The 13,372-nt window shown below is 36.3% G+C and overlaps 1 protein-coding gene and 1 pseudogene across 2 annotated transcripts; both read right to left on the bottom strand.

The window, feature by feature from the left end:
• Positions 1 to 630: 630 nt before the first annotated feature.
• LOC131859949 (uncharacterized) lies at positions 631 to 2,972 on the bottom strand. Of its 2 annotated transcripts, none has more exons than XM_059214252.1 (3): positions 2,567 to 2,972; positions 2,413 to 2,464; positions 631 to 1,249 (listed from the first exon to the last, which is right to left on the bottom strand). In XM_059214252.1, the coding sequence occupies exons 1-3, from the start codon at positions 2,810 to 2,812 to the stop codon at positions 903 to 905; spliced, it is 645 nt and encodes a 214-aa protein (XP_059070235.1). In that variant the 5' UTR covers positions 2,813 to 2,972; the 3' UTR covers positions 631 to 902. The 2 variants fall into 2 exon arrangements, with proteins under 2 accessions (XP_059070235.1, XP_059070236.1); XM_059214253.1 differs by having other exon boundaries at positions 2,588 to 2,972.
• Positions 2,973 to 3,589: 617 nt separating this feature from the next.
• On the bottom strand, positions 3,590 to 12,979 carry LOC131860049 (uncharacterized; annotated as a pseudogene).
• Between the last annotated feature and the right edge of the window lie 393 nt (positions 12,980 to 13,372).

The following is a 13,372-nucleotide window of genomic DNA, read 5'->3' as shown; positions in this document are numbered from 1 at the left end:
TGTAAATTATGATGGATCCCTAAACTATATAATGAAATTACTTAATTAGTATAAAAGTCACGACCCATAGCAAATGAAATAATATACACATGATTTGTAATAAAAAAGAGAGACCACTATGATTATCATCCATAGCCTCAAATCCAAAAAAGAATTTGCATCATGCCTTCACAAAACAAGTAGAGCTAGTGAACAATGCAGTTGATAGTGTCTAATCGAACTCTTACTTCGTGTGTGAGTATATATATATAAAACTCATAGTTAGCATCGTTCCTTCACAAGAGAAGTAGAGCATGTGAACCATGCAATTGACAAAGTGTTTGATCTGAACATTACATGCAAGTTTCGAATAATCCTTGTGAACTGAAACTATAGGTAAAGAATCATTTAATAATACTCCACATAATTGATACCTAGGTGGATATATCTAAAGCTAGGTGAAGATTACTTAGAAGGTCTTGACACTAGAATCGATGTTATAGTCCATATCTCTTCATAAAACTGCAAAATTCACCTTACCTTGAACCCATGGTACTCACAAACAATCCATATTCCTTATTAAATTTAGCAAATAAATAAATAATCCAAATTAATCCAAAAAAATCCATAAATTAAATTTAACAAATAATATTATAATAATAATACTCATAAACATTAACTATTATATGTTCATAACCAACACACCATAACATTTTACGAGTTCAATGTCCCATCCCTAATCCAAATTACAACGGGACTAGGGATATCGTAGGAAAATTAAAAAAGTTCGTAGACAATGTGATAACCAAACCTCTGTAAAGGAAGGAATTATTTTTTCACTGTTCTACAAGATAGAAATCATGGAGTGCTATTATTTCAAAAGTCTGCAAAACACAGAAAGAGAGGATTCGTTAATATTTTTATTATTTGCTAATTAACTTCCATTCTTTTGGGGATGAAATGTTTTTCCACCACTCTTTAACGTGTTCATCTGTCGCGAACAGAGATTTTTCACGTAAATGTTCCAGTATAGATTCAAAAGTTGGACGATGCATCATGAGATACGTCAGGTCAGGAAGGCTGTAATATTCCATGAACCTTAACTGCCTCTCCCCATATTCACGTAGAAATTTCTGCAAACTTTTGACATTCTGTTCGGCTTCGACATGCTTCAAATTTAAATCATTCACTTTTTCTTCGACAGTTATAACCTCTTGTTTCTGCACATTGTTGAACCGCTTTCCAAAGAACGTCAAGATATTCTTTGACCCTGTACCGACACAATATCACATGGAAAATGATTCTCTACGCCAATCAAGTAAGTTTTGAATACAAACATGGAAAAGGATAATCTTCAATACCCACAAAATGTTTACAGATGTACAATGAATATAATTACATGCAAATTGGAACTCCGCTCTGCGCAAATCAGATCTAAATTGAATATATGATACAGAAAGTGATAATTGCGTCACCGAAATCATGTTTATTCACGCAATCGATACACCATATGGGAATCGATAATTTAAGTCATCCTATTCAGGTATATAAATACAGGAAACTCATCCTCAACATTTTAATAATCATTTACACCTCTGAAAGTTATAAAAATGACTTTAGCATTCTTCTATTCTATTCAATAATCGCATGAAAACTAAGAATCTGCACAAACCTATGTTACCAGAAACGAGAAACGTGAAACTTGACGGCAACCGCAACCCAACGAAAAACGGAATTTAGAAAGGTTTGCGCATAAGAAATGGTATTATATATATAATTCTTTTATAAAATTAAAATATAAAAAGAAATAAAAATTAAAAAATTCAACATACAAACAAATGCTAAATAGATATTAAATACTTATAGAAATAAACTAATAAATCTCTAAAATACCCTAGGGCGAGGACCTCATCTGTCTGTCCAATGCTCTGCATAATCTACCAAAGAAGGGTTGCTGTAAAAATCTACCAGTGTTTGTTTGCTTATATTAGTTGAAAATCAACACGTCATCCACTACTTAAAAATATATTAAATCTATATGCATGACAAACTGCTGGTTAACTCGTGTAAGTGGTGAGTTAATAGCCTAAAAGGACGCAGCAGACAGTGGCAAGCACCAAAAACTCACAGATATTTTTGCTACAAACTCCTTCACAGCCGACTGGAACGGTCAGATGGCTTAGAAATGGCCGTTTCAGACGGGAAACCCGTTTCTGCCGTCGAAACGCGAAACGGGGCTTTCCCGTCGCGTTTCTGGTAACTAGGGCACAAACCAGATCACATCAAGGTATAATCAATAAAATATCACACTCTAGAAGACAAGCTTTATCTAACGGAATCAGGTCGGTCTATATAAAATGAATGTATGAATTGAAGAAAAGAGTGTAGACTACCCATATAATGCTTAAACACATATAGAGTTAATATCATTACCGAAGAACGAGCGATTTTCTCCTTCCTTGAGTACTGGAACTTTTCCAGAGGACTGCATGACACAAATACAAATTACAAACAACATAATCCGCTTTAGCACTTTTGCAAACAACAACTGAAAACTTTAATATTATAAGGAAGGAAGGCCCCATACTTTTAAAGCCAGGAACCCTACTTTCTTTTCCACATTAAAATATTGGCAATCAATATTTTTATGTTTCAGATATGCCTGCACCATTCTGCTGCAGGGATCTAAGGGTGATCCATACAGCACAAACTTGACATCTCGTGCGCTTGTGCTCGATCCAGCTTGATCACGATTTGGATCATTGGATTTTGGGATCTTGTGTTTCACCAATTTGTCGTAGGCAGGTTGTGTATACTTGGGACGATGTGTCATCTTCCCCAAACTTGCAATCAGAAGATCCAAGAACTGCTATGCATTTGAGAGAGCTGTGATTTGATAGGTATTTATAAAAGAGGAGAGCATAGGCTGCAAATGCAAGATACCATTTCAGAGAGTTGTGATTCTCCACAGAATTGAGAATCGATGGCTACGAATGCAAGATAGGTATTGGACGACCGTGAAAATGATCAGAGTCAGCCACGTAAAAAAAAGTGGAAATTGCCATAAAGCAGATAGGGATCTGAAGCAAAATGAGTAAGAGGAGGAGTCAGCTATTCTCCGCACAAAATAGTATGCAAGTACAAAATGGCATGCATTCACATACATACATGGAGCATACGTGACCATACGAATCGTAAGCATCGGGGACTCGGTGGGGTGACGGAGCAGACAGCTCCGTTTGCGCGGCGAGAAAGAGGTCACAGTTCTCCACCATCATCGATGTGAAGCCAACGAAGCGGGTGGTAAACTATACCGCCATCCAGAAAATGAAAAGCGACAGGAATCTTTCATTGCTGATAGGCTGTGTGGAAAACATCGCTTGTTTTAAAGGAGGCGAGTGTGAATTTTCCGAAACCACATGATGTTTGAAGCCCTATGAGAAGAAAACAAATTGTATTTTTCATTTGTCATTTGTTGCTGAAAATGGGAAGAATCGGAATACATCAACTCGAGGGTGGATAGAAACGGAATACATCAATTCGAGGGTGGATAGTAAAGATTGCGACTGTCAAAAAAAAACAGTGAGCAAAAAAATAGAATCGGAATACATCAATTCGAGGGTGGATAGAAACGGAATACATCAATGGATGGTAAAGATTGCGACTGTCAAAAACAGTGAGCAAAAAACATAGAATCGGAATACATCAATTCGAGGGTGGATAGAAACGGAATACATCAATTAGAGGGTGGATAGCTATGTTACCAGAAACGAGAAACGTGAAACTTGACGGCAACCGCAACGCAATGAAAAACGGAATTTAGAAAGGTTGCGCATAAGAAACGGTATTATATATATAATTCTTTTATAAAATTAAAATATAAAAAGAAATAAAAATTAAAAAATTCAACATACAAACAAATGCTAAATAGATATTAAATACTTATAGAAATAAACTAATAAATCTCTAAAATACCCTAGGGCGAGGACCTCATCTGTCTGTCCAATGCTCTGCATAATCTACCAAAGAAGGGTTGCTGTAAAAATCTACCAGTGTTTGTTTGCTTATATTAGTTGAAAATCAACACGTCATCCACTACTTAAAAATATATTAAATCTATATGCATGACAAACTGCTGGTTAACTCGTGTAAGTGGTGAGTTAATAGCCTAAAAGGACGCAGCAGACAGTGGCAAGCACCAAAAACTCACAGATATTTTTGCTACAAACTCCTTCACAGCCGACTGGAACGGTCAGATGGCTTAGAAATGGCCGTTTCAGACGGAAAACCCGTTTTTGCCGTCGAAACGCGAAACGGGGCTTTCCCGTCGCGTTTATGGTAACTAGGATGTGCACCGGCTATCCCCAAAAAATGGGCTCTTCTGAAAGCTCTCGAACTTTCCAGCAAAACAATGTAGGGGAAAGGACCCAGTAGTTGAGCATGTATCAATTGTTGTGGGGGTTGTTGATACCTTTTATTCCTAAAATTGAACAAATAAAACCTATTGTTTGAAACAAAAAATATCAATTTTTGTTAGAAAATATACCAACAGTTGTTAGGAAATGTACCAATAGAAAATATCGTGTAGAAATGTAATAATATTGTAAAAAGTAACCAATCAGGTGATGCCATGTCAGCTGCACAACTATTGGGGTCTCTTTTGCATGCCTATTGGTCTCACTTTTTGGGGGGGCTGTTTTGGACACCTTGGCAAAAAGCATGCTGATGTGGCATCATATTTGATGATGTGGCCCTGAAACCTTAGTTATAAGCAGGGGACTTGCCAAGTAAGCTGCTGTAAAAAAATCGGAGTGATTTGAAATTTCCAAGTAGGATTTTGAGAAACGCGAAGTTAGGGTGCACAACTACTGAGTCCTTTCCCCTAGTTGACCATTCCAAGATATGTCATGGATGAGTTATTTTGCATACGCTCTTTTTGAAACTTTCAAGCAAATGCTATTCGCTAGCGTAAAATATCCATCACTCACGCCATCCTTCTCATTAAAGAATTGTTTCCCAGTCAATGTCTTAATGTCCTTCATTTCAAGCTTCTGTCGTCTCTTTTAATGAATGAATGTGCCCCTCTCGTCGTCCTTACTTCTTTTGCAGGTTTAATTTATTTTCCAGTATGGATGGGCGTTGCATTCACATGAATATAGTGGCTTCTGCCTTGACTAAGAGTCATAGTAAATGGAATAATAATGGCAATCGATACCTTAAAATCTCCTACGCCTTAGCTCTCCAACTACTAGTATTTATTTTAACAATTTCATCGTGTAGTCTTACCTCCAATTACGAGAAATTGACATGACACTCGGTGAGGATACAGTTTGCTTATCCTGCTTACCGTTTTTTAATGTAATTTCACCCATTAATCACTCTTATACATGTATTATGAGTTCATTTATTCTTATTGTCCTTCATTTCAAGCTTCTGTCGTCGCTTTTAATGAATGAATGTGCCCCTCTCGTCGTCCTTACTTCTTTTGCAGGTTTAATTTATTTTCCAGTATGGATGGGCGTTGCATTCACATGAATATAGTGGCTTCTGCCTTGACTAAGAGTCATAGTAGATGGAATAATAATGGCAATCGATACCTTAAAATCTCTTACGCCTTAGCTCTCCAACTACTAGTATTTATTTTAACAATTTCATCGTGTAGTCTTACCTCCAATTACGAGAAATTGACATGACACTCGGGGAGGATACAGTTTGCTTATCCTGCTTACCGTTTTTTAATGTAATTTCACCCATTAATCACTCTTATACATGTATTATGAGTTCATTTATTCTTATTGTAATGAATGTCTATAAGTATGAAGATATTATTCAATATATATCATTTGGGAAATGAGTAATATATATGTTGAAATGAATATTGTTTAAAATCATCTTTTTATTTATATTTTTTTTCTATTTGAAATCGTGACAATAAGAGAGATTGATGAATTTAAGATGATCTTAGCTACCCATGTACTATTCTCTTTCCTATATCCATCTCACCTTATATAGCAAATACATTACATCGGAATACATCAATTCGAGGTTGGATAGAAATTTATATAGCAATAAAATAAAATCGGAATACATCTCATATTTATATCCATCTCACCTTATATAGCAAATTTATATTGCTAATACACCATTCACATATTTGCGTGAATCAGAATACATCAATTCGAGGTTGGATAGAAACGGAATACATCAATTCGAGGGTGGATAGTAAAGATTGCGACTGTCAAAAACAGTGAGCAAAAAAATTAAATATTTTTTTAATTTTAGGTGTAGATGGCATATGTTTCGGCTATGAAACGGACATTTGATCTTGTTTTAAGTGGATCATTTTTCAACTATTGTACAAGTTGCATTTGTTAGCACTTTTCTATCCATGATTGACAGAACTTGGTGAAAATCACAGTGGTTCAACATTGATAGATGAAGTTCAAAAACCACGATGGGTTTAGTACCAAGGGGCTTATACTGGGCTATAAGTAAAATTTGGAACATGTTTTGTTTTAAATAAGTAATTTTTCGAAATTGTTGTGAGAAGCCATGTCTGAACATACTTGCTTTATGTGTCCACTGCTTGCTGAACTGATCGAAGACAACAAGAGTTTGGTACGGAAAGAGGTTTTATTTCTAGGTTGCATTGAAACTATAGAATTAATAGAATTGAAACAAAAACAATTAACCAAAGAATACAGATAAATTATATCTTCTGCCAATTTTATCAACATTCAGAAATGCATGTCTAAAAAAAGTGATGGCTTGGTATGGAGTGATTTATTGTGGGCTATAATAGATATGGATTGAAAACCATTGCATACGGCATGCAGTACAATTTCCAAAAATTGCAAAACACAACTGACTTCTATAAAAAGTTCAGGGGTTAAATCATCATGTTCCGCATCTCCATTTCTATAGAATCACAAAAAATCTAATAAAAAACATTACGTTTTGTAAATCCGGGAGTTTTTTAAAGTTTCATTTTGTGTGGAGTGTTGTGTGCAAATACAACATGCCCCATTTAGGCTACGGAATGGGGACCCACCAAAATTTTTGCTAAGTGGGTCTTATATTTTGAGAGATAAGGGGTGTAATTGCGCATAAAAAATAATTGCGGAACAAAAGATCACTTTAGAAAGAGTTCAATGAAAGTAAAACTCAATTACCCCGATGGCCGTTTCGCCCACAAATGAGTGCTACGGAGAGTATCGGGCTCTAAAGGCAGTGTAGGATGCAGAGGTAAGAATCTAAATAAGGTGAAAATTACAAAAGTTGAAGTTTTCGTGCTGCCCGATGCTCTGCGCGATTAAGTAAAGCCTAGCAAGGACAAGAGAATGCAGAAGCGCGGGTAGTTGGTGAAAAGTTAATCATAAGAGAAACTTGGATCACAAAGTTGAATCTTATCCAGATCCCCACAGAGTTAGAAGGCAAAGTTACCCCGCAAGATTGTAATCGAGTCGTGTATATGAAAGCGGAGAGTGGATAATGTGTGGCATCGAAGATAAAGGATAAAGTGATCAGTAGTGTGTTAACAGTGTTGCCGAGAACATTGCGATTTCTGATTAAGTTTCGTGAAGGGACGCGTATGCACATTTGAATTAGAAACACGTGTTAGAATCCTCTAAAAGTTGTACTCTAACCAAAAAACACGGAAATGCCATAGTAATCGTTCGATATAGGTTTTTTTGAAATTCCCCCCAAAGTTTTCTAAGTCATTAACTCACTATGTCAGGAATTAAGTGTCAGGGATGTCGGATCATTAAATACTAAGTAAAAATAATGGCATAAATTATGCAATAGTATGATTTAGAATTCTATAATCTGCAAGTAAAACGGGCAGATACATGAGCAAGTGCAAGATATCTCAACGGGTAGTGTACTCAGACTCTTCTATTGATTCTCGCAGCGATATAGGTAAGTACCCTAACTCAGCTCAGTGAATTTGCATGAATAATTGTTGATTGAGGTTGAGTAAGTTGAAAAGGAAATGAAATAAAGATGAAGTAGCTGAAATATTCCGTACATACCAGTCATAAAAGTAACTCAGGGAATGTAAATAGGAAGAAAGAAAAATGAGGTAATGGGTACCAGAAAAGCAGAGCTGAAGAAAGAATTCGAATGGAGATTTTTCCTCAAATAATACCCAATACAAGGTTTTATTTGGATACCCATCTAGGATATTGCAACCTCACGAACATCATTGACAAGATGAGGGAATCAGTGGCCACAAACAAAATAAAGAACATGGAGCATAGTGGTCTAATACAGGCTTTGGGGTTTCCATTTGCTGCAGATGCCCATGATTTGGTCAAACAATGTATCCAGCATTATGATGCAAATAAAAGGCAGGTTATTTATAATCACAAGGTGTATGCAGACTTGGAATTCCCACCCCCTTAGCGTGGATAAATAGAAGCAGGGCCTAGGAAGAGAAAGAATTTCACGAAGAAAGGCTAGCATGTGAAAAGACTATGCAAGAGGAGTGGTATGTTAAAAAGAAAGGAAAAATATATGCTAAACTACCCACCCTGATACTGAGGAAAGAAACGTATCTAGATGTGTATATTGCAATCACCTATCTCAGTATGATAGACGGATTAGAGATGCGCGACTTATTTATGGAATGGATGTTCACTTACATCGAGAGTTTGAGGCAAAACAAAGGAACTTATGACTCACTAATACATTTGGACAAGATTTTTGACTGAGGTTTCCAACGGAGAAGGTATATTGTGGCCAAATTTGATTTTTTTTTTTTTAAATGCCTGAATTCATCGTCATTTCGACGAAAATTTGCCATTTGGTTTTGACAAAGAAGGCATTAGCAATGAAAATCTTCTTTTTTTCAAAAAAGTGCTCGCGTTCATCGTAATTACGATGACAATGACCATTACTTAAAAAAAAAGAATAGGGCAATTCATTTGTGCATTGCAATCTCGCATAGGCATCTGTGGCGACTTCAACCCCCAACAACATCAAACCCACGTCGAAGGCATTTGTGGCATTGCTTGCAATCCCACGCAAGAGGTAGATTCTTCACCTTATTTTCATGTTGTAAAAAATATACCATTCAAGAGATTCCTTTTTTATGCAAAAGATGTTAGGAAATGAGACATGTGGTGGTTAATTGCCCTAGTTTTTAATGCAAATTGGTCAATCTCGTATTCATATTGATTATCCAATCTCAGGCCGGATGGCTTCTAGTCAAAGCTGTGGTTCCTTGAATGCGTAATACCTTGTAGGAATCCACTCCTCGTAAAACCATAAAACTATGATTGAGGAGTGAGCGTTCAATTTTGTCGCAGCAATCCCTTCCTCCTGTATACGCGCATGTTGATTGTTCATATGAGATCACATCTCTTTGCGGCATCATATCAAACAATTCACGAGCCTTGTCCATGTCTCCACATTTTGCATACATGTCAAGCAGGGCATTTGCAAGTACAACACCTAACAAAATTCCTCTATTCATTATGCTTTGATGGATGTCCATACCCTATTCCAAAGCTCCCATTTTTGCATAGGTAGGGAGGATGCTGGCAAAGGTTGTGGAATTTGGCTTTATGCCTGCCAATTTCATTTGCTTGAAAGTGTCTAAAGTCTTTTCGACAAATCCATTTTATGCATATCCAACAATCATTGCAGTCCACGAGACAACATTTCTTTCAAGCATTCTATCAAATAGTTCACGTGCCTTGTCTATGCTTCCACATTTTGCATACATGTCTACCAAGGCAGTTGCAACTACAACATCTGACAAAATTCCTCTATCCTTTATTCTTCGATGAATGTCCATACCCTATTCCAAATCTCCCATTTTGGCTCAGGCAAGGAGGATAGTAGCAATGGTCATGGAATTTGGCTTTACACCTACCAATTGCATTTGCTTGAAAGTTTCTAAAGCTTTCTCAACAAATCCATTTTGTGCATATCCGGCAATCATTGCAGTCCAGGAAACCACATTTCTTTGAGGCAATCCATCAAATAGTTCCTGTGCCTTTTCTATGCTTCCACATTTTTCATACATGTCTAACATAGCAGTTGCAGCTACATCTGACAAAATTCCTCTATCTTTTATGCTTTGATGGATGTCCATACCTTGTTCCAAAGCTCCCATTTTGGCATAGGCTAGGAGTACACTGGCAAACGTAACTAAAGAAATGCAATGATCAGCTCCAATGACATCAAACCACTACTAACAAAACCAAGAGTCTAAAATATGATAAGGAATAGTGTGAGCTGTCCTGAAATAAAATATTTTATTTTCAATTTAGACTACAACATAATTACTCAGCCATTTAATGTTATTAATAAGTGTTTAATTTATGAAAGAGATAAATGGTTGGCCACAAGTACATGAGTTACTAAACACACACAAACAAGTGAATTTGATATTCAAAACTATCTACAATGAATTCAATTCTTGTCCATTAGTCATTTATGTTTGCAATAAGAATCTTTCTTTGTTTTTCTTAATCTTTATTCATAGTTATGTGCATATTTCACATTCTATAATTAGGATATCAATTGCTATGGCTGAACACTAGCATGATGTTTGTGTTGTGGTATAGATGCATGGAAACATAATTATGGGATTGTCTCAATGCAAACCTAACCATCTATAGAAGGAATAGGCATTATAGTTTGATTGATGAGAAATATAAGGTTTATCTGATTACTCAAGGTGTTCATACATTGGGTACATCATATGTATGCTCATGGATAGAATTTGACATCAAGGAGACAGTAAAGAGACAAAACCCAGGTAGTAGCATATACCCAAATCCGTGGGGAGATACAGAAGACATTTTCAAAGTAATATCTAAGCACCAAGCATCTTATTGAATTTAGATTTCTAGTTTGCTTATGGTACATCACACAACATGGAAGAAAATAAATACTCAATAAATAATAGGATTCATTGATCTAGTATTATCACAATCTGCACTTGGCCTTCAATATTTTCTCCTCCTAACACTGTTTATCCATTACCTGTCAAGTACAGAACTCTAAAACCTATGGCTATTAAAATCCATAAGACAACATTCTAGCATCTTATAATCATCTGTTATAAAACCAAAGCACTTGGGAGTGATTCTTTTGTTTGTCAAAGTCCAAGAAAACAGTGTCTATAGGAGCCTTGAATAATTGACTAGAAAGATTTTTAATTCCTTTTCTTTTTCCTTCTAATTTTTTCACTATCACTTTCATCCTCCGAGTCAAATGCCCTTGCCCTTTTCTTTCTTCTTGTTTTTTCATACTCAATGTCATGCTTTGAATTATTTTTCTTTCTTGGTGACTCCTTACTGCTCTCACTGTCAGTTTCACTCTCAGAATCTGAGTTTGATGTATCAGAATCTGACGAACCTGATGAACTAGAAGAATCGTCATTAGGGGTAGATTCATCTGACTCAGGAATAGACTTTTGCTGCTGCATTATAAGCCTTGGCATATTCTTCAAATACTCACGTAAACTCTCAGTGATACCACCAAGACCAATAGAAGTAAAGAAATTGATAGCAAACCATGAATTTTTGGGATTTTCCTTTGCAAAAATTGAATCAAAAGACTCCTGCATTGTTGGATCATTCAACCTTTCATTAAGCAACAATATACGAAGTTGCTCTACCAGCTTCTAGAAGATAATCTTTATAAAAATATGGGAAGAGGAAGTAGTATCTTCCTTTGTCAGATGTTTATAAGCGAGACAATGCCATGGAAGAGCATCTGTGCCAGGTAAGTGGGCAAAAAAATTTGCAACATTACATAGTTTATTTGTTTCCGGTCTGTGTATCATATAATACTATTGTACAAAACACTTATCAAAAAATTCTTGATAAATTTTATTGATCATACAGAATCTTTGCCCAAGAAGACCATAATAACGAAGGTATGTTCCCTCTTGACTGCAACATTCTAACAGCATGATGCATAATTCCATCTCTTGATCATGTTCAAGCTTGATCTTTAGTAGCTTATGACCAACTCTCTCAAAATCAACACTTGACATGATTGTCAAATAAATTGTACGTCTTAAATTGACCAAGTTTGTCTCTGTCTCATCCTGTATTCTCAGTGCTTCCTCACCTTCCTCATCATCATCATCATCATCATCATCATCTGAATCATCACCTGAATCATTCTCCCCTTCTGCTTCATCTGAAGAAGCATCTCCAAGGATATCTTTCTTCAATTTTTCATAGGTTCCCTCATGCTCTAAGAAATCAAGATCTGGCTTGAAAACATCCAAACCAGCTTCTTGATCAAGTTCATCTTCTAGGAAAACTTCATGTGTTAATTGATCTTCTTGTTCTACAAGGTCCAATTCTGGATGCATAGCTGGATGACCCTCAAACTTAGCTTTGTGAATTGTAAAAAGGACTTCAATTAAAAACTGTACTCATTTGTCAATTTCCCCCTCATGGAGAATACCTCTAAATCTTTCAAAACTCCCATAGAGACCTTTGGGTGAAAGGTCTTGCAACAAAGAACCACATTCTTTCACGAACCCAACAACAACCTCTACACTATCATCTGTGGGGTTCTCTAGTAAAAGGGTGAGAAGTTCCAAGGCAATGATCTCATGTGCAACTTGTTGATTCACTAAATGAGCTATGAATTTGGCTGCTGCTATCAACATGTGCTTATCATTGCATTTGTATGCCCTCTTAAGCTGCAAAATAATTCTTCACAAAAGTAGATTGCCAACTTTAGGAAATTTTGTATTTACCACATCAACCAATGCAGCAAAAACATCTGTAAATCCAGGGAATGCCATTTGGGATTTCATACAAGACCTACAAAATAGACCCCTCCCATGGATGAGATTCTCTGCAAACAACTCTGGAATGATGTTCTTGATGTTAGATACATTTACCTTGTTTACTAGCCCATTGATACTCTTTTGAAGGGTATCCCATGTCATGCACTGGTATTCCACATTGCTCTTGTCTTCCACATCTTTCATCATTTGAGCCAGCTTAAATGGGGGAATGTAAACCCTTCTTCTTCCAACACCCTTCTCAGCTCCTCTTACAGCACCTTCACCATTCCCATTTTGAGATGGAGTAGACACAACACCAAAAGTTTTCACTTCCACTGCCTCTCTATCCCTCTTGTTTCCAGAAGCCCCTTTACCACTTAATTCGTGCTTATTTCTATACATAAACCCATCAGGAAGCATGAGTTTTTGCATATAAGCTTGCCCAAATATTTTACAGTTATTTTTCATCAAGATTCCCTCAGGAGCTGGCAAATCCTACTTCCATACTTTAATTATGTTTTCTCAAAGGACAATCCTAAAAATCCATGCATTGCAAACAACTTTTTACACCTTTGTTGGTTGTGGTTAATACAGATGCAAAAGCATATGGATTTCAAAGAATCG

The sequence above is a fragment of the Cryptomeria japonica genome, chromosome 11 (assembly GCF_030272615.1).
Source record: "Cryptomeria japonica chromosome 11, Sugi_1.0, whole genome shotgun sequence".
In the NCBI taxonomy this organism is placed as follows: domain Eukaryota; kingdom Viridiplantae; phylum Streptophyta; class Pinopsida; order Cupressales; family Cupressaceae; genus Cryptomeria; species Cryptomeria japonica.
The sequence above is the reverse complement of the archived record's forward strand: the minus strand, read 5'-3'. Positions and strand labels throughout refer to the sequence as shown.

Excerpts from the sequence above, each read along its gene's own strand:
- LOC131859949 (XM_059214252.1), bottom strand. The coding sequence starts at position 2,812 with ATGACACATCGTCCCAAGTATACACAACCTGCCTACGACAAATTGGTG. Across the intron at positions 2,465-2,566 it reads TAGGGTTCCTGGCTTTAAAA|TCCTCTGGAAAAGTTCCAGT; the intron begins GTATGGGGCCTT and ends TGTGTCATGCAG. Across the intron at positions 1,250-2,412 it reads AGAAAATCGCTCGTTCTTCG|GGTCAAAGAATATCTTGACG; the intron begins GTAATGATATTA and ends GTGTCGGTACAG.